This window comes from Tamandua tetradactyla, chromosome 2 (genome assembly GCF_023851605.1).
Source record: "Tamandua tetradactyla isolate mTamTet1 chromosome 2, mTamTet1.pri, whole genome shotgun sequence".
Classification (NCBI taxonomy): domain Eukaryota; kingdom Metazoa; phylum Chordata; class Mammalia; order Pilosa; family Myrmecophagidae; genus Tamandua; species Tamandua tetradactyla.
Genome location: NC_135328.1, coordinates 202146326 through 202167736, shown reverse-complemented (window position 1 = coordinate 202167736; position 21411 = coordinate 202146326). Strand labels below are relative to the sequence as shown.

General features: G+C 50.1%; 1 protein-coding gene and 1 long non-coding RNA gene across 8 annotated transcripts; one reads left to right on the top strand and one right to left on the bottom strand.

Annotated features, from left to right (window-relative positions):
• The first annotated feature begins 1542 nt into the window (after positions 1–1542).
• On the top strand, positions 1543–10824 carry LOC143674758 (uncharacterized). The gene is made up of 3 exons (XR_013171205.1): positions 1543–1710; positions 3562–3747; positions 9239–10824. It is a non-coding gene; the product is annotated as an uncharacterized LOC143674758 (long non-coding RNA).
• IL22RA1 (interleukin 22 receptor subunit alpha 1) lies at positions 3525–19962 on the bottom strand. Of its 7 annotated transcripts, none has more exons than XM_077150832.1 (8): positions 19846–19962; positions 15697–15829; positions 14743–14921; positions 12311–12492; positions 10990–11034; positions 9103–9241; positions 6153–6274; positions 3525–5433 (listed from the first exon to the last, which is right to left on the bottom strand). In XM_077150832.1, exons 1-8 carry the CDS (start codon positions 19886–19888, stop codon positions 4504–4506), a joined length of 1773 nt encoding a protein of 590 aa, XP_077006947.1. In that variant the 5' UTR covers positions 19889–19962; the 3' UTR covers positions 3525–4503. The 7 variants fall into 7 exon arrangements, with proteins under 7 accessions (XP_077006947.1, XP_077006949.1, XP_077006950.1 ...); XM_077150834.1 differs by having other exon boundaries at positions 12317–12492; XM_077150835.1 differs by lacking the exon at positions 10990–11034.
• Between the last annotated feature and the right edge of the window lie 1449 nt (positions 19963–21411).

Genomic DNA, 21411 nt, shown 5'->3' with positions numbered 1-21411 from the left:
TGTAATATCATTTTATCTCAGTTAGGTTTAATCACTCCTATTGGACAGCATTGTCTTGTGTTAATCTTTGTGGCAAGCACATGGTTTTCAGTCATGCAGGTCGTGGCTGATGCATCAGGGAGATGGGTAAGGTTATTCACTGGCTTTGGTGCCAATCCTGGCTCCATTTTATTAACTGGGCAAGTCCCTTAACTTCCTTCTGCCTCAGTGTCCTCACCTATAAAATGGGGATAATCCCTAACCACTGGTTTGCTGTGAATATCAATGAGAGAATATATGTAAGCAATAATGGTTTTTTATTAGTATTTAAATAATAGTACTTATTATGTATGTTCCATATATTAACTTGTTTAATCTTCACATTTTTACAGATGAGGACTTGCTCGTGGAAGCACAAATCGTGCTAGAGCCAAATTTAAAACCAGATACTTTGGCCCCAGAGTCTATGTTTCTAAACGCTGCCACCCATGCCGTCTCTTAGGGCACTAGGAAGAAGTTGGGAAAGTCTAGCATACGTCCCAGTCAAGAAATTGCACTGCTTGGATCCTCCTTCAAGAAAGAGCTCGCTCTGGCTTGGATCTAATAATGGAGGAGAAAATGCCTGAAGGGACATTGTTGGGACATAGGGAAAAACTGGAATATGGGCTGTCAGCTTTATGTCAGTGTTACATTTCTTGAACCTGGTAACTGTACTTAAGGGGGTTACATAAGGAAATATGTTCTTCGGAAATATACATGGAAGTATTAAGTGTTCACAGATAATAATACACACGTCCTACTCAAACGTTTAGGAAATGAATAGATGGATGGACAGCTAGAGAGCATGATAGGGCGTATGTGGCAAAATGTGAAAAGTTGGTGGATCTGGGTACCTGGCGGGGATCGATGTGTGCTAGAGCTCTCTGGGTGGGTCTTGCATTATTTTTGCAACTTTGAAATTATTTGTAAGTTTGAAATTATTTCAAGATAAAACGTTTAAAAAGACAAGAATAATGAAAAAAATAAAACAAAGGAGCCTGTTGCGCAGCTGAGGAAAATGTAGTTGACAGATAATCCGCAGGGTCTGCTGCCACGTGGGCCGAGGCCACTCTCTTCTGGCAGCCTCCAGCCCAGGGCCTGGCCGTTGTCGCCAACATGAGCCTCTTCTACAGAGCGGAGTGCTGGGTCGGCCAAGATGCATCGGATCCACAGGGCCTGAAGCCTTCCCTGCCCAGTGCGGTTTCCATCCCCTTTATCCTTCACAGGATAAATTACTCCCCCGAGAAACTTCTTGCCCTCCTAACTCTGTCACAGCATCTGTTTTCCAGAGGACAGAACCGACACCCATTATTACTAAATTACTGAGTAATTCATTAGATTATAACCACGTATCAAGGAACACTAATAAGTCGGCCTTGATAAGCCAACCATTTATGGCGTCGTTCTTATTGGGAATTATGGTCTGAGTTCCAAATAACTGGCTTAGCCGCACCTTTTGGGAACCGTTCCCAGGGGAAGGGCGCCTGGCCATTCGTACCTCGGCTTGCTGTTTCTGTCCCACTGCTTGGAAGGTGGGGTGGGACAGCAGTAGGGATGAGACTTGGTGGCGGTTATTTTGAGCCATTATCCCTTTGTCCATGTTGACCCTCAGCCCTGGGAGGCACTTCGGAGACCCTGGAGAAGCTCCACACCGCCTGGCCCTAATCTCTGGTGGAAACTCAGGCCACCCCGGTATGTTCTTGGAGGAGCCCGGGGTGGGGGAGGTGGTCAGGGGCTGTGCAGGTTTCACCCAAGTGTCCTTGCAGCATCCCCACCCCTGTCTGGACAGCGCAATGGGGATGCTTGTGAGGCGATTTGAGACGGTGGGTAGAGAAACTGCTGGGTGAGGGGGTGCTCCCTCAATTTGCCTGGTAAGAATCACCAAAGGAGTTTATTAAAAATACAGATTTCAGGGCCCCTGCTGTATGCTTAGTAAGCTCCCCAGGGGATTTTCATGATGAGGCAAGTTTGGGAAACCAACTTGAGCAAATAGCTTCCCTGAGCCATGATTTCCACCCTTGCAAAATACCAACCATACCAGCTAAGGTGGGAAGTTAAGGGCAAGACGGACAAAGAGTATATGAACCACCAAGCAATATAGGGGGGTTCCTCCTCCTCATTCTTATTATGGCTATTATTATGTATTTGTATTAGTCTAAAATAATACCTGGCTGGACTCAGCCATGTCTGGCGGGCAGGTGGCACCTTGGAGACTCCCCTTTCTCTGGACTGGGGCAGGACCTCGGACTCTCAGAAAGGCCTGCCAAGTCCAGCTCCCTTTCAGGCACTCTGGCCCTGGGGGCTCACACGGCCTGGTGCCTGTCCCTCTGCGGCCAGCCTGAGCCAGGGCTGGGGGGACCCAGGACTCAGAGCCACTCACCTCTTCCCGTGGGCCCCCAGGCTCCCCCCTCAGAGGATCATGGAGTAAGTGGGGTATTTGCCACCCTGAGGGAGCTTGGAGAGCTGCCTGGTTCTGGGAGTGGGAAGGATGCCTGAGGCTTTTGATAGAAATCTCCGTGCTCCACCTGTCCCACTTACCTGTCTGAGAATAGCCCAGATGACAAGTCGCTTATTCATGACTAAACAAGGTGAAGACGGTCAACCTTTGGCCAAGTTTGGGAGGTGGACTTGTTTGCAGTGGGGGGGAGGGCAGAGTGCTAGCAGCTGCTGAGAGCAGCATGGGTGGGTGCTCAGGGGGCCCACCTGCCCCTCTGCGATGGGATATTGGGCCTCAGCCAGTGACCCTGAAACGACGTTAAATATTAATTTCAAACAGATAAGAACACCACCTGTTACTGTGCCATGGGGAGGGTTCAGGGCTGGAGGGAGAAGGGAGAGGCGCATGTGGGTAAGGGGAAAGGCCCTACACTTGGGAAGGAGCACTGAGGCAACAGGCGTTTGATCCTGTTTCTCAGAAATGCTCCCAAAGGCCCTGAGGTCAGGAGAGACCCTCCCAGCCTTACGCCACATGGGTCGGATCCTCCAAGATTCCAAAGAGGTGTGGAAAGTTTCCTGTGTCGATGGGGACACGGCCTCAGCGGCCAGACCTTGGGCGAGTCCCTTCACCAGTCTGGGCCCCAGTTTTCTCAATACAAGGATCACAGGAGGTGCCAGCGGTGCCAATGTGGTGACAAGGCTCTGACAGCTCAAAGCCAGCTGTGGATATGGGGGCAGAGGTCACCGTAGGACTGTGTGGCCACCGGAGAGGGTGGGGCCCCAGAGGCCTGGGGGCTCTGAGGTTGCTACAGCCACCCCTCAAACAGTGCCTGCCTCTATCTCGCTTGTCTCTGGTTCCTATTTCCAGAATCCCCTGCAATGCCTTCCCTTGGCAACCCCAGACAGTCCAGCCCCTCTGGCTTGGCCTGGAATAATCCTGAGGAAATCAGGGCCACTTGGGCCCATGAAGAAATGTCCCGTGGGTCTGGAGCTGACCCCGACTGGGGAAGCGGGTCACTCCCTGAGCTGCCCAACTGAAAAACAAAACAAAAAAAACCAAAACACCAGGACATAGTTACCGTTTATTGGGCGCTTTCTACACTCCAGGTGCTGTGAAGCCTGTTGCAGACGTGACTTCATTTCACCCTCCCCACAACCCCAGGAGGAGGGTTATTATCCCCATTTCACAGATGAGGAAACTGAGGTTCTCTGGAAGTTGTGCAGCTGGCGTGTGACAAAACTGAGATTGAACCCAGCTGGGCTGAACCCAAGCTGAGTTTCCAAAGGTGTGAGGTAAGTACAGTTTGTGTGGTGTCTCCTTCAGGGGCGACATGGCCCCACGTTCCTTTCAATCCTTGCTCTCAGGACAGGGTCTGGCACGCCTACCTGCGGGCAAGGTGGCTGTGCCCTCCCTCCCGGCGACCCTGCATGGCACCTGGGAGGAGCCTCTAGTCAGTGGGGTTGCAGGGGGGTACTTTCGGGCAGGGGCACTGGCCAGGGACCAGCCCCAGGCCGCACCCCTCCCTGGAGTCTGGCCCTTCTGCTGCTTTGCCCTTACCGGAAAGGCAGGTTGTTCCGGTTCTGCCCCGCCTACCATGAGGCATCCTCTTCTAGGGCCCACTCCTTGCCTTTGGGGAGTCACTGAGGAGGCAGGAGCCTCACTCTCTGTCCAGCTAGATTATCCACGTGGCCAGGCTCAGGCCGAAGACAGGCAGGCTCCCGGAGGGCTCGGAGTCCAGCAGATGAGGCGCCGGGGCCCTGGATTTCCAGGGCGAGTCCCTGCAGTAACTCCCGTCTCTCTGCCTGTCCCGTCCTGCCCCACAGGGCTCGGAGTGCTTCCGCTCATCTGCACACGGGGCGCACGGGACCTTCTCGCCGCGCCCCTCTGCTCCGGTGGGGGGCCCACCCACGACAGGGGCCCAGCACCCTCCTTCCTCTCTGGCCCCCGAGGGCACCTGCTGGGACCGGGCCACGGAGCGCGGGGCCAGGGTGGGTGCGGGAGGGACGGCCGAGGACGCGAGGAGGGGCTGGTGACAGGGCGGCCGCCCCTCAGGGCTCCCACTGCACGGTCAGGGCCAGGCCTCTGAAGAGGGAGTCCAGCAGGAGGGGCTGCTCCGGGTCCACGGCCTGAGGGCCTGGGGCCTCGGTCTCTGTCTTGGACGCGAAGCCCTCGTCCTTGGGACACACGAGGGACTCCAGCAGGCCCCAGGGACTGGGGCCCTGGCCCGAAGGGGAGCAGGGGAGGGAAGGAGTGTGGAGAGGGAGGGATACGGGGTGGCCCTCTATCTGGATAGAGGAGAGGAGGGGTAGCTGGCCCTCTAGGTATGCTGGCATCCCTGTTTCCTCACCGGGCAGCACAGGCAGGCCAGGTGCTCTCTCAGTGGGACCCCTCAGAGCGGGGTGGAAAGATTTTGCTTCTTGAGGCTCCTCCATCACCTGCAGAGAAAGGCCCTCTGGGGTACAGCTTCCCACGGGTGCTTCTTTCTGGAGCTGACCTGCAGGCCTGGGGTGTTTGGGACTAGAAAGTGTCACAGGGAGGGAGTCTTTGCCGGAACCTTCCATGCACACCCCATAGGAGGGAGGCCAGCTCTCTGGAGAGGCCTCGGGGCTGCAGGAGGGAAGTGGGGTCTCAGAGATGGCCTGTGCGGTGTAGAATGGGGGTTCGGCTTTGGGAGTGGCCTGAGGCGCGTAGGATGGGGGCCTCATCTCAGGGACAGCTTGGGGGGCGTAGGACTGCAGGGAGAGGGTCTGGTGAGAGTGTCTCTGGAGGACGGAGAGGTCCGGCTGCTGGAAGTAGGCCATCTCGGGCAGGCCGTGCAGCTGTGGAGCTCCTGGGAGCTCCCCGGGCCCGACCACCTTCACCTGGGAGTACTGGACCGACGGGGCCAGGCTGCTGGGGCCGCGGAGGTCCAAGGCCGGGATCAGCACATGCTCCTGGATGAGCCGCAGCGGCTGGAAGCTCAGCACCCGCTGGACGTTCTGTGCGGAGACAACAATGCCCACCCCATCAGGACTCGGGCCAGCCGGGGGCACGCTCTCAAGCCGCAGGCCTGCACCACTTCTCGGCTCAGGGTTCTCCCAGGGCCTGATGATAGGGGCCACGGTGGGGCAGGGTGGGAGCTAAGGGGAGACTGGGGGAGCCTCACAGGAAACAGCTTGTCTGGGCTTTGACAGCGAGCACAAGGCCCTCAGGCCTGTCCCTTGGGTGGGAAGAGGCAGCTCCAGGGGCCCCAAACTGCTCGGCTCTGGGTGCCTCTGCAGTGGTCACATTTTTCAAATTAGTTGCCAATGTTTGAAGATTGGGAGCTTTCACATTTCAGTCTGAAAGGTTCTCTTCTCTTAAAGGAGGGGAAGACTGGACCTGCCTTTCCACGTGGTGTTACCCAGCTGCCCCTTTAAACCGGCCGTGAGCTCCAGCTCACCCTGGCCCCCTGCCTCCAGGCCGCACCCAGCCCGCTGGCTGCATCCCTCCCTCACTGCCTGGTCCTGGGTGCAGTCAGGCTGCAGGGCTTAGCTGCCTCCCGACTACCCGCCCCTCTTCTCATACCCCAAGACCTGCCCGGCCCTAATTCTGTCGATTTTCGGCTGGGTGTGAGCTCCTCAGGGGGAGAACTCAGGTCTACATTTCTGCTCTCTGGGGAGAACCGGGGGCCCTGGCCCATGCTCCCCTTTGCCCCCGCCCCAGCCGCAGGGCTCACCAGGGAGTTGGGGTGCAGAGGCGGCTTCGTGACGTATCTGTAGCTCAGGTAGCAGAGCACCGCGACCAGGAAGCCCATGGAGAACAGGACGGCGCCCGAGAAGGAGTAGGCCCACGTGTGATCTGGGTGGGCCGAGAGCCAGAGAAGGAAGGGTGAGGCTGGGGGCCGCGTCTGGGCTGGGTCCCGAGCATGGCTGTGCATACTCGGGGCTTTCCCTGCCCCCCCCGCTCAGGCCAGGCTTGGGGAGGTGACCTCCTACCCCGGTACTCGCAGGGCCCCAGCCAGAGCAGAAATGGAGGTTCACTCACCATTATGTCTAAACATTCAGAATCTATAAACCACACTCACTCCGCCACAGAAAATATGTTCTATGCTCCCGCTTTGACATATAGACTCTGCAACGACCCAGAAGGCCAGGTTTGAATTCAGGATTCTCGGACTTCCTGGAGCACCGTGCTGAAATGCGGAGGTGCAGGGAGAGCCCAGCGTGGGCTCGTGGCCCACCCCAGCTCCATCTCATGCTGCCAGAGGCCTGGCATGCACACAGGGTCCCGGCCCTCACAGCCAGGCTCACCCATGCACCCATGGCTAGCCACCTGCTGGCCAGCTTTGGGCCAAGGGACTGCCCATCAGCAGGATGTCTGCCCTTGGAGGAAGGAGCCAAGGAAAGTTCTGCACAGGTGGGTAAAGGCTCGGGACCATTTGTACAGGGAATTTTGGGCTCCCAGGTACCCAGAGTGTGATCCAGAAGGTGGACCACAGGCTCCAGTGGGACCTGTTCCCTTTACCATGTGGATTCTCCATCTTGTGGGGAGGGGCATGGTCAGAGTAGACCCAGCTACTTACTGGAGAAACCAGGATTAATCTATATACTCCAGTACTCCTCCCCATGGCCACTACACTATGACGCCTGTGTGTATGAAATTAGGATATTGGGTGAGATGACTCCTAGAGTCCTCCTCAGCTCTTACATGCTGTGACTATGCTCTGTGACCCTTCCACATGCCTTAGAGTTAGATAAAGTGGGAGTTATGGGTTCTGGGGGTAAGAAAGACCCTAGAATACGGGGTCAAATGCAGGACATATCACTCTGAAATGGAAGTAATGGGAATCAGTGCACAGTAGAGGGAACTAGCTGTAAACTGCATGGCCAAGTGGAGGTTAGAGCCCAATCCCCCAGAATCAAACTTAACCTAGTTAGGTTCAGTAACTAGCTGTGAAGCCACAGGCAAGTTGCTTAACCTCTCTGAGGCTGGAGTTTCTTCTCTGTAAAATGGGATGATGTTAACTAACCCGTGGGATTGTTATAAAGACTACATAGGATGATGTAGGTAAAACATTTAACACGGTACTTGGTAAAATAGCAGGTGCTTAATAAATAGTAGGACATATCATTAATGTCATTTATTTGTAAGAATAAGGTGCCTTCTATATATCAGCAAGAAATAGCCACCAAGAAGTGTGATTTATAGAAAAGGAACTACAGCCTTGGAAACAAATAGAACCACATCATGATCACGTAAGGACACACCAACAGCAGGATAAGGGTGGATGGTCTATATGTTGTCAAAAAGTGGGGTTGTGGGTGGCAAGGAACGGGTGAGATTTGCCTGGTACGGTCTAGGGTAGAGGGTCACAAATCTCACAAACTTCCCAACTTAGAGCCCATAAATCCGGTTTCCTTTTTCTAGTTCTCCTCTTCCTACTTTCTATTCTCGTCTCCCCGTGGCTCTTTTCCCAGGGAAGGCATGCCCGTGCTCGCTCTTCCACCAGGCATAACTTCCCTTGCAAATTAATGCACTAGGATTCGCATGGGGAGATATCACTTCCTTCTGAGCTCCTGAGAAACTGATGAGTCAAGTTTCGGAACTAAGCTGAGGGCCAGAACTTACTCCATCAAACTGCAATTAGTCCCAAGGGCCCAGCCTCTAGCAGTCACCTCGCCTCTGTTCAGTGCTGCAGTGCTGGCATCGGCAACCTCACTTGTCAGATGAGGGAGCCGGCGCCGAGAGGCTGAGTGACTTCCCCGGGGTGCACAGCTGGCTGCTGCCTGACCGCAGTGCCTCCTCCCTCCTCTTTCCACTATGCCCAGCCCTGTTCTGAATGTTTGTGCCTCTGGAACAGAAACCATCCTGACTAAGGTGCAGACATTTATCTAAATCCATCTGATCCACTGTTATCACTTTCATTCTTTAAACTTGTAGATCTGCACGTTATAAAGTTTTTATGTGTCTATGAAAATAAATGCTAATAAAAATATTATGATACTTAGGAGGAGTGTCAAGTTTCAACTTTGTGTGCTGGAGGAAGGGAGCATGATGACATCATCGAGAGGGTGATGAGTCAGAACCATTTCTGTAGTAATACAGTGATAGGAACATGGTCTCCAGAATTAGGCTGCTTGGGTTCAAACTCTAGTTCCATCGCTCACAAGCTGTGTGACCTTGGGCAAGTTACTTAACCACCCTGAGCTTCGGCTTCCTCATCTGTAAAATGAAGATGATCATCGAACCTACTTCAAAGACTGCCTGCGATGATTGGGCTTTATATTGCCTCACACCTGATTAGTGCTGCAGAAGCGCTGGCTTTCATTTTCACCATTATCACAGGGCTTTGGAGGATATGGAAGGATCTTTTTATCTTCTCTGCTCATTCCCCTGTAAGGTTTTTCCCCAGCATATCTCGCCTGGGTTAATATTAAGATGAATTTGCTTTGCCAGGGTACACACAAAGCTTGCCAGGGAGAGGAAATCCAGATGTAGGCTATCATATTTCCTATGATAACCCATCAGCTAACTCATTTATGGATAAACAAACATTAACCTTAATAATACATGAATAACACCTGCAGTGTTTTAGCACACCGACAAGCCTCACTTTGGTGAAAGAGAGGAAAGAGGGGGAATTGCGAGTCGGATTCAGGACTCCGTCTGGCTTCAGCTAAACTTACCTGGCAGCGTCTTCACCCGGCACACGTAGGGAGGGCTCTCCTTGGACCAGGTTGGAACAAAAATTATGATGGTCCCAAGAAACTCCGTATCAGGAGTCAGGTCAATGAATTCATATTCTCTCTGCTTCCCTCCGAGGTGCTGGATGTGACAGAAAATCCAAGGTGACTCCTCTTACACGCCTGCCTCCACGTGGAGCCCTACAAACCCGTCCAGCCCTTGTCTTGGATTGCCACACTTAGAAAAATGGTACCAGAGACTAGAGGGTCAGCCTTCACTGTGGCTTGGGTGACTCTGGGTCAGCTTTCTACCTCAGTGATACTCTGGCCACTGTCATGATACTCCCCTTGCTTTTCCAGGCCTTCTGTCTGTTTCTCCTACCTTCTGTCTTATCCCCACATACGCCTAGTCACCAGCTGCATGTATTTCTACTTGGAACATGCCTAGTGCAGAGTGAGCACTCTAAATCTTAATTGCTGCTATCATCACATGATCAAAATCTTCATCATCACCCCAGCCACCACTTCACCACTGCTCTTCCTCCTAACTCTTCCTCTTTTAATTTCTTTAAAAATTAAAATGTAAAAAAAGTATTTGTGGCTGAAATAAAAATTATAACATTTTATGGGGTTTATGACAGGTATGTAAATGGAATACTTATGACAACTATAGTATAAACGTGGGAAGACATTAAGTGGAACTGTTCCGTTGCAAGATTCATACACTTTATGTAAACTTTAAGTAGATTGTGAAAAGGTAAAGATTTATATTACAATCTCCAGAGCAGCTGCTGTGAATCGATAATGCAGAGAGTTTATGACTAAACTGCTAATAAGCAAATTAAAAGGGAATGTTAAGAAATTTTCAGTTAATCCAAAAGAAGGCAGGAAAGAAGAATAATAAAGGAACAAAAAAACCAGAGGGGACAGATAGAAAACAAATAATAAATTGGTAGGCAGAAATCCTATCTTGTTAATAATCACTTTAAATGCTAATGTATTAAACAGTGCAATTAAAAGGCAGAGATTGAAATGTGCTGGCATTAGACATTGGTGATGGCTGTACAATTTGAATATAATAAAAGCCACTGAACTGTATACTTTTCAAGGGTGCATTTTGTGGTATGTCAATTATATTTCAATAGTAAAAGGCAAAGATTGTCAGAATAATGTCTGTAAGAGATGAACTTTAAATATAAAGATACAGATAGGTCGAAAATAAATGGATATAAAACGATATTCCATGCAAACTGTAAGTGTAAGAAGGATGAAATGGTTATATTAATATCAGATAATTGTAGATTTGAAGACAAATAGTATTACTAAGATAAAAAGAAACATTTTTTAACGATAAAAGGGACAGTTCTTCAAGAAGATACAGCAGTCATACAGGTGTGTCTAATAAGAGACCTTCAAAATGTACGAAATAAAACTTCACAGAATTAAAGGGGAATATAGACAACTCTGCAATCATAATTGGAGATTTAATACCCTCTCTCAGCAATTAAAAGAAGAATAGGACTTCTCGCCACTGGAATCAGAAAAGATCTGAACAGCACTATTAACCATCTTTACCTAGCTGGTATTCATAAACCACATCACCAAACAACTGCAAAATACACATTCCTTTCAAGTGCATGTGGAACATTCACCAGTATAGGCCACATGCTGGGCAAAAACCAAGTTCAATAAATGTAAAATGATTGAAATTATACATAATATGTTCCTGCCACAAATAATTAAATTGAAATCAATAACAATAAAATATCTAGAAAAACTCCAAAATATTTACCAAAAAAATGTGACAAGGACTCTCTGTGCTCGCTTATCTCTCCCTGTTCTTCTTGACTCCTGAAATAAATAAACGTTCCTCCATCCACCATCCCATACCTGCTTTCCCAGGTTTCTCTCTCCTGGCTCCTCTTCAGTAGTGGTCTGCAAGATTCAGGGTGGTAAGAAGCCGCTGCTCACTAAAATACTAAAATTCAGATCCCAGGGCTTATAGGAATTTGATTCAGTGGATTGGAAGAGTCTAAGAACCTGCATTGTAAACAGGTGCCACAACAGATTCTGACACAGTTGGTTTGGGAACGTGTTTTGAGAGACAGTTTGACACATCCCTCTGCTCCAAATTGGGCAGCTTTGTGCTTTCCAAAAAGGTCTTTAAGGTTTCCTGCTTCCCTCTCTGATCGTGGTAGGGCAGTGAGGGAAAAGTGTGGATTTTGAACATAGCTGGATTTGAATCCTGGCTATGCTATTATTTGCTGAGCAATTTTGAGCAAGTGACTTAACCTCTCTGAGTCTCAGTTTCCTCATCTGAAAAATGGAGAGGCTAGTACCTACCTCTTAGGGCTGTTATGGAGATTGAATGACATAATATGCACATATTACCTGGCCTAAGGAGGGGGTCAGAAATTGGTATTAGCAACGTTCTGGAAATCTTTCCAGATCTTGCTGAGCTGACATCATTTTATTCCACAACATTCTTATTTTTCCTTTACCTGTGGCTGTTTGAATTCTTATTGTAACTCCCCCCTCACCCATTAGATGATAAATTCCTTGAATGCAGGAACCACAGAGCAGGCCTAAATTGAATATTAGTTCAATGGAATTATGGCTTAGTGGGACATGCAAGGGGAAAAGACATATTTTCTGAATACAAAAAAGAAATAATTTTATTTTATTCGACAATCTCTGCCCTTGCCTTCTGCTTTGTGCTATTACTTGCGTAAGAAGTTCCCTGCATACAATTTCCACAAATAAAGGAGAACCAGCAAAATACAGCAGTAGAAATTGATTGCAGCAATTCTCAAAGGGTTTACCTAAGGATGTTAATTAAAGTTGTTCCCCAAGATGTTACTAGGTATTAGGAAAAAAAAATTGACGTTATGCAAAAAAGAAAAAAAAAAAGAAGAGTTTCTCTTTTCCTTTCTCCTTTTCTCTGGTTAAACATATTTGAGGACGTTGTATCAAGCAAATTGAAACTGAGTCTTGTCTCTGAAGGACTTCTCAGAGCCTTTAGCAGGCTAATGCACATGTGAATCTGCCAAAGGGAGGCTGCTGGTTGTGTTGTTTGCAGGACTCAGGAGGCCTCCCAAGAGACACGTTTTGGGAAATGCTAAGTGCTGACACCTGTCCTTTCCGCTTAAGGCAGCGCTGACTGAGTGAGGAAGGGGCTGCGCTGGCAGGGAAGGGGCAGGGTGCTGCGTACATTTACCATGCGGTAGGTCTGGTTGACTTGGAGCTCCAGGCGGTAGGACAGGTCGTAGAAAATATCCTCCAGGGTTAGCTGGTGACCGTCTTCCGTGTGGATGGGCGTGAGGGTGGGGTGGATAATCATCTGGACCGATCTCATTCTGGGGATACAGGTCACATCAGGTGGTCTGATGGTAGCTGGGAAAGGGGAGAGAGAAGAGAGCAAAGAAAAAGTTGGCATCAGCTGGAGGGTCTGAGGCTGCCCTGGATGATGGCAGATGATGGCTTCCCCTCTCCTCTTGCCTGTTGTGGCCCTGTAAAATGAGAGACAAAGACGCAGACACTTGTTGCAGTCTTTCAGCAACCCTGTGGAAAGAGTCACACAGACACACAAGACAGACAAGATGACTGCAGCCCCGAAGAGCTTCAGCTGCTTTATTTTATATCATTTCTCACAGCTCTTTTGCTGACCAAGCCTGCTTTTCAGTATAATACTCCCTACATACAAGAGATAGCTAAAAAGACCTTGGGGCTTAAGAAAAAACAAACATTCTGTTCCTCTCAGACTGTCCTCCAAGTAAGCAGATAACAGTCTCCACAGTTTACTGCCAAGGCCACTCTGAAGCCAGTCACTCCCAATAAATTCCGCAGGTTTTCTATTAACCCTTGGCTCCTACACTTGCCTTCACCTGTTGTGCTTCAGAAAGCATCGGCTAAACAAATAGGTGAAGAGAGAAGAGTTCTGGCGTCTGGATTTAAGGCTGGCGATGAGATTACCAGGAGAGTGGCGAGAACCGCGGAATAGGGGCACAGGCCCCTTGGTCTTGCCCTCGCTCCTGCCTGCACACATTCCAGCCCTTTCATCTCCGTCTTGAGACTGACCGAGATACATTTCCCCACCCTATTGGCAACATAAATTTTACAGACTGATGATTTGCATCTTACACAATCTGTGCAGCCTCTAAAGGCCAGGTCTAAGACTTCACTCTCCTGTCAAGATGGAATTTTCCAAGGGGCAAATGACCTTTACTGGTTTTTTACAGACCACTTTGAGAATTTGATGAATGCTATGGATCTTTTCTCCCTAAAAATGTACATATATAAAAATCTTGCATCTTATTTATACCGGGATTCATGAAATTTCCTTCCCTTGCACTTGAAGCCCATTTGAAAAATCCCTCAAGGATTCAAGATTCAAAGAATCTAAGCTAGAAAGATGCTTACTTGTATTATTTATATGATTGAAAAACTCAGCTGAATGTTCCCAAAAAGTGGATTAAGTGAGTAAATTAAAGTATGCCATGGAAAGCATCACTTCACAGCTGTGAGATACCATTTGTGGAAAAATGTTTAATGACATGGACAAATGTTCATGATACCATTATATGAGGAAAAAAAGATTGCAAAGTAGCAGATACAGTTGCTAAAAGCCGCGCTTATGGTGGGTTATATCAGAATGTTTAGGTTATTTTGGGTGACTTTTATTTTTATTCTTTGTGCATTTCCATATTTTCCAAATTGTCTACAATGAACATTTATTAACTGAACAAGTTAGGAAAAAATAACTTGTTTAGGTTTTTAATTTCCTAAAAAAACCACGTGGCTGTTAAGTCAGTGTGTGAATTTCACTCTTTTTGTGAGGGGTTTGGCAGCTCATATTCATTCATTCATTCATTCATTCATTCAATGACTATCTGGAATCTTCTATGCACTAGGCACTGTGCTAAGAGCTGTGAATACAGTGGGCCCCACAGCCTACGCCTCCTGCAGTGCACATTTTAGTGTGGGAGGCAGAAAGAGGATAAATATAATGGCAAAGACAATAACTGCAGATAGTAGCAGGAGTTAGGAAGGCAGTGAGCAGTGCATTGTGATAGAATAACAGGCAGAGATCTGTTGCGCTCAGGCCATCAGGGCTGGGGGTGGGGACGCTCTCTTAGGAGGTGCGTGGAAGCTGAGACCTACAGCTCAGCTACAGGAAGAGGCGGGAAGAGTACGTCATACCTTGGAAGCAGCAAGAGTCCAGAGGCGGGAAACTGTCGGAGCTTGGGGTGGTGCAGGGAGAGGGGCACGGGATGAGCCCCAGAGAAAGACAGGGCCTTGCAGCCCGCTGCAAGGCATTGGGTCTTATTTTAAGAAGCTGCTGGAGGGTTTTAAGCAGGAGTTAGGCTTCGAGAAGATGCCTCTGAATGCTCGGTGGAGAATGGGCTGGAAGAGGTCAAAGGGACAGTGGGGGAAATGGCAGTGTAGATGGAGAAAAATGCAGGAACGCACTAGGTATGCTTTCTAACCATCGGTGCCTTCCCCCAAAGCCACATCCCTCTCTGGCCCCAAAGAGGCAGAGCCACTTGGGGCACCTCTGCTCACTCCAGAGAAGAAGCCACTCCCACCTCACCTGGGCTGCCCGTGCCCGACCCTCCCCACGACAGGCAGGTGACCCCTGCTCACTGTGATGCAGCGAGCTGAACCGGTCGGTCATCTTGGTGGCCACCTGGCCTCCTGCGCCGATGGCGGTTACCCTGGCATAGTAGAACTCGGTGAGGTTGCCCGTCTCTGCAGTCAGGTTGCAGGATTTGCGGGGGATCCGCTGGCAGCCTGCCTTTGCCAGCCACTCTCTCTCTCCGTACCTGTCGGCGAGGGAGGGGCAGGGCCCAACCTTGAGCCATCAGGCTTCCCGCTAGGCCTGCTCCTGATATTGATTTAGCATGCTTTGTGTCCCAGGCCCTGTAGGTGGGTTCGTTCAATTAGTTCTCGTAGTGATCCTGTGAGGTCCCTATGTTACTCTCCCTCTTTTTTCAGATAAGGAAGCTGTGGTTCAAAGAAGTAAAATTTGGGCCCATGTTTGAAACCAGGCATGTGGGGAGCCAGGGTTTAGCCCCACCCAGTCCGAGTCCACATCCTGGGCTCATGCTCACCAGAACCCTTCTAGGCAGGTATGGTTATCCCCATTTTACAGAAGAGCAGACTGAGGCTCACAGAGGGGAATGGAGCCCTGGCCTGCAGGCTCTGTGAGCCCATGCCAGCCCTCCTTCCCTCCAGGGCAAGGGAGAAGGGCAGGAACAGGGACATGGTGTGGAGAGAGTGGGCACAACTTTTTGATGGGTAACTTATTCTGTGCCAGGCACAAGCGCTAATTGTTTTCTTTATCTAATTTAAATCCACATAACAAGTTCGCACAGGGTGGGGGCGGCATTCAAGCCCAGACAGCCTGACTCCAGAGCCTGTACTTTTAACCATGATTTTTATCTTCCTCCACAAAAGAAACAGAAAGGAGCATCGCTGCAGCTGGGAGGAGGCGAGTTACAAGTGGAATGAGCGGGCCACTTTCCGGGGGGTGGGGTGGGGGGGGGGGAGTGGTTTCAGAGCTGGATCAAAAGGGATGGGGTTGGGAGAGAAGCCTACGTCTTATATTCGACGCTGTAGACCGTGCCTGGGGTACTCTCTGGCCGGCTCTCCCATGTCAGGATGTTTTCAAAGTTGCTGGACTGGAATTTCACGTGCTGAAGAAGCTCCGAGGTGTCCTCAGAGATGTGGGCTGCAGGGGACAGGGTCAGGGTTAGCAGACGGACTCAAAGACGGTCCTCTCCCCTAGCCTTCTACCAAACTGCCCCCTTGGGGTGGGGGAGAATGCACCCTTTCCAAGTGTACAACTCAATGGTTTTTAGTATAGCCACAGAGTTGGGCAACCATTACCTCCATTGTATTTCAGAACATTTCATCACCCCATGAAGGAAACTCCCATAACCATCAGTGGTCACCCCCATGCCCTGACCTCCCCAACACCTGCCACCACGAACCTACCTTCTGTCTGTATGGATTTGCCTATTCTGGAATAAATAGAACCATATAAATATATGAATAAGTATATTTTATTTATTCTATATTCTGTATTCATATAAATATAGAATAAATAGAACCGTATAAATACATGGTCTTTTGTGTCAAGCTTCTTCCACTTAGCATAATATTTTTAGGTTCATCCGCATTGAGGCACAAATCAGTATTTCATTTCTTTTTATAGCTGTATGACATTCCATCGAATGTATACGCCATTGGTTGTTTATCTATTCATCGGATGATGGATATTTGAGTTGTTTCCACTTATTATGTACACGTTTTTATGTGGCCATATGTTTTCAATTCTCTTGGGTTTGTATCTAGTAGTCGAGTTGCCGGGTCTTACGGTAACTCCATGTTTACAAGGAATTGCCAAAAGGTTTTCCAAAGTGGCTGCTCCATTTTGCATTTCCACCAGCGATGTTTGAGCATTCAAGTTCCTTACATCCTTGTCAACACTGCTTACTGTCTCTCAACCACTTCCTAACACCATCTGAGACTGGTGTCCTCACTCCTATTTTAGAGATTCTCAACTAAAATGGGTAAGCAGTAACTTGCCCGAAGTTGGTCATCTCAGTGACGCAGGGTGTGTTTGCAAATCCCAGCCTCTCTGCTGGCCAAACCAAGGGCTTCCTACTCCACCATGCTTGCTTTCTTAAGGAGGCAAAGGCACCTCCTGGGGCCACACACACTAGGCCACCCACAGGTAGGTTGCCCTCAGAGAAGTCGTTTAAGCAATTAGCATTTCAATTTCCTCAACTCTAAAATGGAAGTAATTTTATTTACCTAAAGGAAAACAATGACAACAGCAGGAGCTACTATTTTAAGTGCTTCCTAGGTCCCAGGCTCTGGGCTAAGCCTTTTACTTCATGAAATCCTCACAACCACCTGATAAGCTGGATACTGTTTCTATCCCTATTTTATGGATGGGAAAAACTGAGGCTCAGAGGCGATCAGTTACCCAGCAGAGCTCACAATGCTAAACAGGTTGTGGCGGAGCACCCATGAAAGCATTTTGCACTTGGCAGGGGCTTATGCATGTGCGTTAAGTGAGGGGATGGGACCTCAGAAGGCAAGAGATTCACTGTGTCGGGAGGGGCCTGTACTTTTCACCCTTTCTTATGGTGTGGAGCGGAGCTTCAGTGGCCTGAGCCCCTGGTCATGGGACCAGTTTAGGGAGGAGAGAGGAGAGAGGAGAGAAGAGACTGACCTTGAAAGAGTGCATTGCCAACTCTTCCAGCCTAGACCTTTGCCCAGTGCATGACAAAGAAAGGGCAGTAAAGGCCTGAACCCCCAAAATGGGGACGGGGCTGCTGCATCTGAAGCGAACTTCACTGTAATGAGAGCCCTTGACTTACAAAACCCTTCTCTTGACCCTTCCAAGCTTGGCTTGTGGTGAGGAGGAGGCTGCGGAAAAATGGCGGCCAGTAGCTCTGAGCATGCTCAGAAGGGCCTGGCTGGCTGGGTGGGAAATACACAGGTGCAGACTGACCCAGGGGAGCCGTGGCCGGGAGGCTGTGTGCGCACCCCGGGGCATGACCATGACCACCGGCAGGCCCAGGTTCAAGGGATGGTTATTTACTCCTCCCTGTCGAGACTGCTCTATTTCTGTAAGAGGGGTCCAAGGGCAGAGGGGGCACCTGTGGCTTTGGGCTAGGCTGTTAGGACAGTCCCCAGGCTGAAGCCAGGGAGACCCCCTCCCTGCATCGAGATTGGTCTGGCCCAGAAGCTGCAGAAACGATTATCCTCCAGGTTTCCTGGAGCCACCGGAATGGAGTGTTGGGGGTTGGGAGGGTCTGGCTGACAATTCAGTGTGACGGCAGAGTTTCTGGGCCACCCACGGGGTTCTCAGCCTGGACATGCTTGGCGGGGGTGGGGGTGGGGGGTCCTGGGTTCAGGCCGGGCCTTAAGTGGAGGGGAGTCCAGTTGAGGTCAGATCTGAGTGGTGGCTTTGGGTGGGGTAGTGGGGGTCAAGGGCAGGGAAGAGAGAGGGTGGGCTGTGAGGGGGGGTCAGGACCCCCTGGGGGTGGGCTAGGGTCTTCAGTGGGAAAGGCTGCAGGCTGGGGGCAGTGTCCTGGAGGGGCACGGGAAGGCTGTCTGGGAGGACAAGGCTGGAACCCCTGAGTGAGGGAGAGGCGCTGGGTTGAGCGAAAGGGGGTGCCGCTTTCAGGAGGGAACTGGCGTGGGTGCCCTGAAGTGGGGTGGTGGGCCTCAGGGTGTTCCGGCGGCTAACGAGGTCTCCCTTCTCTTCCTGCCCGCCTGCTGCCTTTTCTTCCTCAAATCCGTCAGCAGCCTGTCGATCCTGCATTTACTGGGGTGAAAGTCTACATTGTGAAATCCCGGGGAGACACGTGAACCTGACAGCCTGGTAGACTTTACAAAAGGGAAGTTTTCACATTATGGTGGTGAAACAATTTTATGTCAATCAGTAGGGATGCTAAGGAAAAGCAAACCCAAAAAATTCACTATTCTCTGGAGTCAGCTAAGAATATGGGGGTGGGGGGGAGAAGTGGGGGTTCCCCAAATGACCTTACTGACTCCTAACAGTTTCTTTTTTTTTACATGGGCAGGCACTGGGAAGCCAACCCAGGTCCTCTGGCATGGCAGGCGAGCATACTTGCCTGCTGAGCCACCATGGCCTGCCCCCCTAACAGTTTCTTGGGGGCTGTTTCTCAGGGGTCCCCCATCATAAAGGGCTAGGAGCCTTTAAGGGGCTGGGTTTCTAAAAGAAGGTGCCTTGTTCCTTTAGGGGGTGCATCAAATTTCCTGGGCCCGCCACAGCCCCAGCCTCGGCTCTAGCTCCAGCTCGAGCATGTTGGGAAGGCCTGGCTGGATGCCGTGGGCGGGAGAGCCTGGGAAGGTTGGGGCAGGAGCAGGAAACCTTGGTTCCTTGCAGCTGGGGATCCAGTGGGCACTTGCCCGGGACAGCACGGGGGACGGCTGTGGCCCCCACATGCTTGTCGCCTCATCCTGCACTTGAGCAAAGAGGGGCCTTGTGGAAGCCATGCGTGAGCCTCCTGAGAAAGCTTCCTGAATGCTGTTAAACCTCTTGGGGGAGCGGAGACACAATCTAGGGTGTCAGGCGTCTGTCTGGAAGTTCTCCGAAATGTTGAATCCAAATCATTGGATTTGAAAATTACACTCTTTAGTCCTGTTTTCAAAAAGATCCTGGTTCTTTTCAGACCTATTGGGGTAGCAGACCTGGCCTCGCTGGGAGAAAATGCTCTTTCAACTCCTGCAAGAGAGGCCAGAGGAGACCCCCCACTGGAGCCTGGACAGGCAATGGCCAGACTCAAGCTTTGTCCATCCCCTCCCTCTCCCGCCTTCCCTTGTCAGATCAGCCAGCGGGAAGCAGTGGATAGGACAACACCTACCAGAAGGACTTGGGGAGGGACCATAGGATGCTCACCTCCCTAAGTCAGTCCGCCATCCATGGTGCCGTGGGTATCTGGGACCCCTCGTTCAGACTATTGGCTATGCCCGCCCCAGACTTGAGGGTCAGTTGAGAAGCTCGGCTTGAGCGATCCTCTCATCCTCCCCAGCAACCCAAGCTGGGCAACTGCTTCTCCAGGGAACCCTGGCACTGCGCTTAGCCCTAGCCGAGCAGAAACTGAAACTGGCAGTTCTAGGACTGAATGGGGGATGGGGGAGATGACCCTGACCATTGGCTCTGGGGTGGGGGGATGTCCGGCCCCAGGGTGGACGGGTACTCACCCGCCAGGGATCCCACAGCCAGGATGGTGAGTAGTGTCCTCATCGGGCCTGGCCCCGAGCTCTCTTTTGGCCTCCCTCCGACAGTGAGCAGAGGGAGGGCCGGGAGGCCTTGGCGCCTTGGCAGCAGGCCCCACCCAGGCACGGGGAGGAGAAAGGAGGCGAGGGTGGGGCCTGGGCCAATGGGGAGCGAGGGTACAAAGGTGCCTGGCTGTGTGCTCTGGCATTCCAGGTTCTGGGAGGGATCCAAGGGAGTCACAGCACGCAACAACCGCAGGGCGGCTTGTTCATCTGGTCTGGCGGCTGATTCATCCCAGGAACTCTTCAATGGTTTATCAGGCAGCTGAGAGGCAGAAAAGGCAAAAATAATTCGCAACATATGGCTTTATCAGGGAGCAATTTGGCACTGTGTATCAAAAGTTTTCAACACCTGCAGACCTTTTACCCTAGCAATTCCATTTGCAGGGGATTTACCCAAGAAAATAACTGAACAAGGAAGCAAAAATAAATAAATAAATAAATCAAATTTTAAAAAAAGAATGAAAAGTTTCATAATTCCAGAATGCTCCTTGCAGCAGAGGAAAAGCTATGACTCTTTGACTTTGTTCCGTCAGGAGGAGATTTAGGGTATCTGATGTCCCTCCTTGTACTCCATGGCAAGGCTGGTCCCCTGGGATGGACAATGGGCCTGGGGACAGCTTCCCTCTCAGAAAGGCTGCTGGGGCTGGGGATGCCCAGGCACTCTGGTCTCGAGACTTTGGGGGTCTGGAACCTGCAAAAAGCTAGGAAAATCACTAATCTCAAACCTCAGTCATTCTTTCTTTTGTACCAGAGATGGCGGCGAGATTGGTGGCATGAATGGGGCTTTGGTTTGGGGACCATGAGGTTCTAATTGCTCAGTTAAACCCTCATCCTGATGTGCAGAGCTGTGTCTAAAGAGATTAACGTGACGTCCACTGGAAGGGGTGTTTGGGGCTGGGAGTGCTCGCTGGGCCCCGCTGAGATGTTTGAAGAAGCCTGGACTCTGGTTAGGGTGGATGTGATCAAGGTCCCTGTTTCAGGGTGGGAGGCTGTGTCTCTCTCCTGGAGTGCCATTTCCTCTCCCTCAAACAGCTACTTTGAAGCCCAGCTGGCATGGCTCCACCTCCTGGGACTTGAATTCTCATGACAATTCCAGATCACAAGTCTCATTTTTAAAAAATCCGTCCAGAGCGTCTGATCTGCCCTGCATCTTGGCATTGTCTGATATTGTTCTTTTTTTTAAAATTAATCAATTTATTAATTAAAAGAATTAAGAACAAGCAAACATTAACATACCATTCCATTCTACATATATAATCAGTAATTCTCAATATCATCACATAGTTGCATATTCATCATTTCTTAGAACATTTGCATCAATTCAGAAAAAGAAATAAAAAGACAGCAGAAAAAGAAATAAAATGATAGAGAAAAAAAAAAGATTATACATACCATACCCCTTACCCCTGGCTTTCATTTATCACTAGCATTTCAAACTAAATTTATTTTAGCATTTGTTCCCTCTATTATTTATTTTTATTCCATATG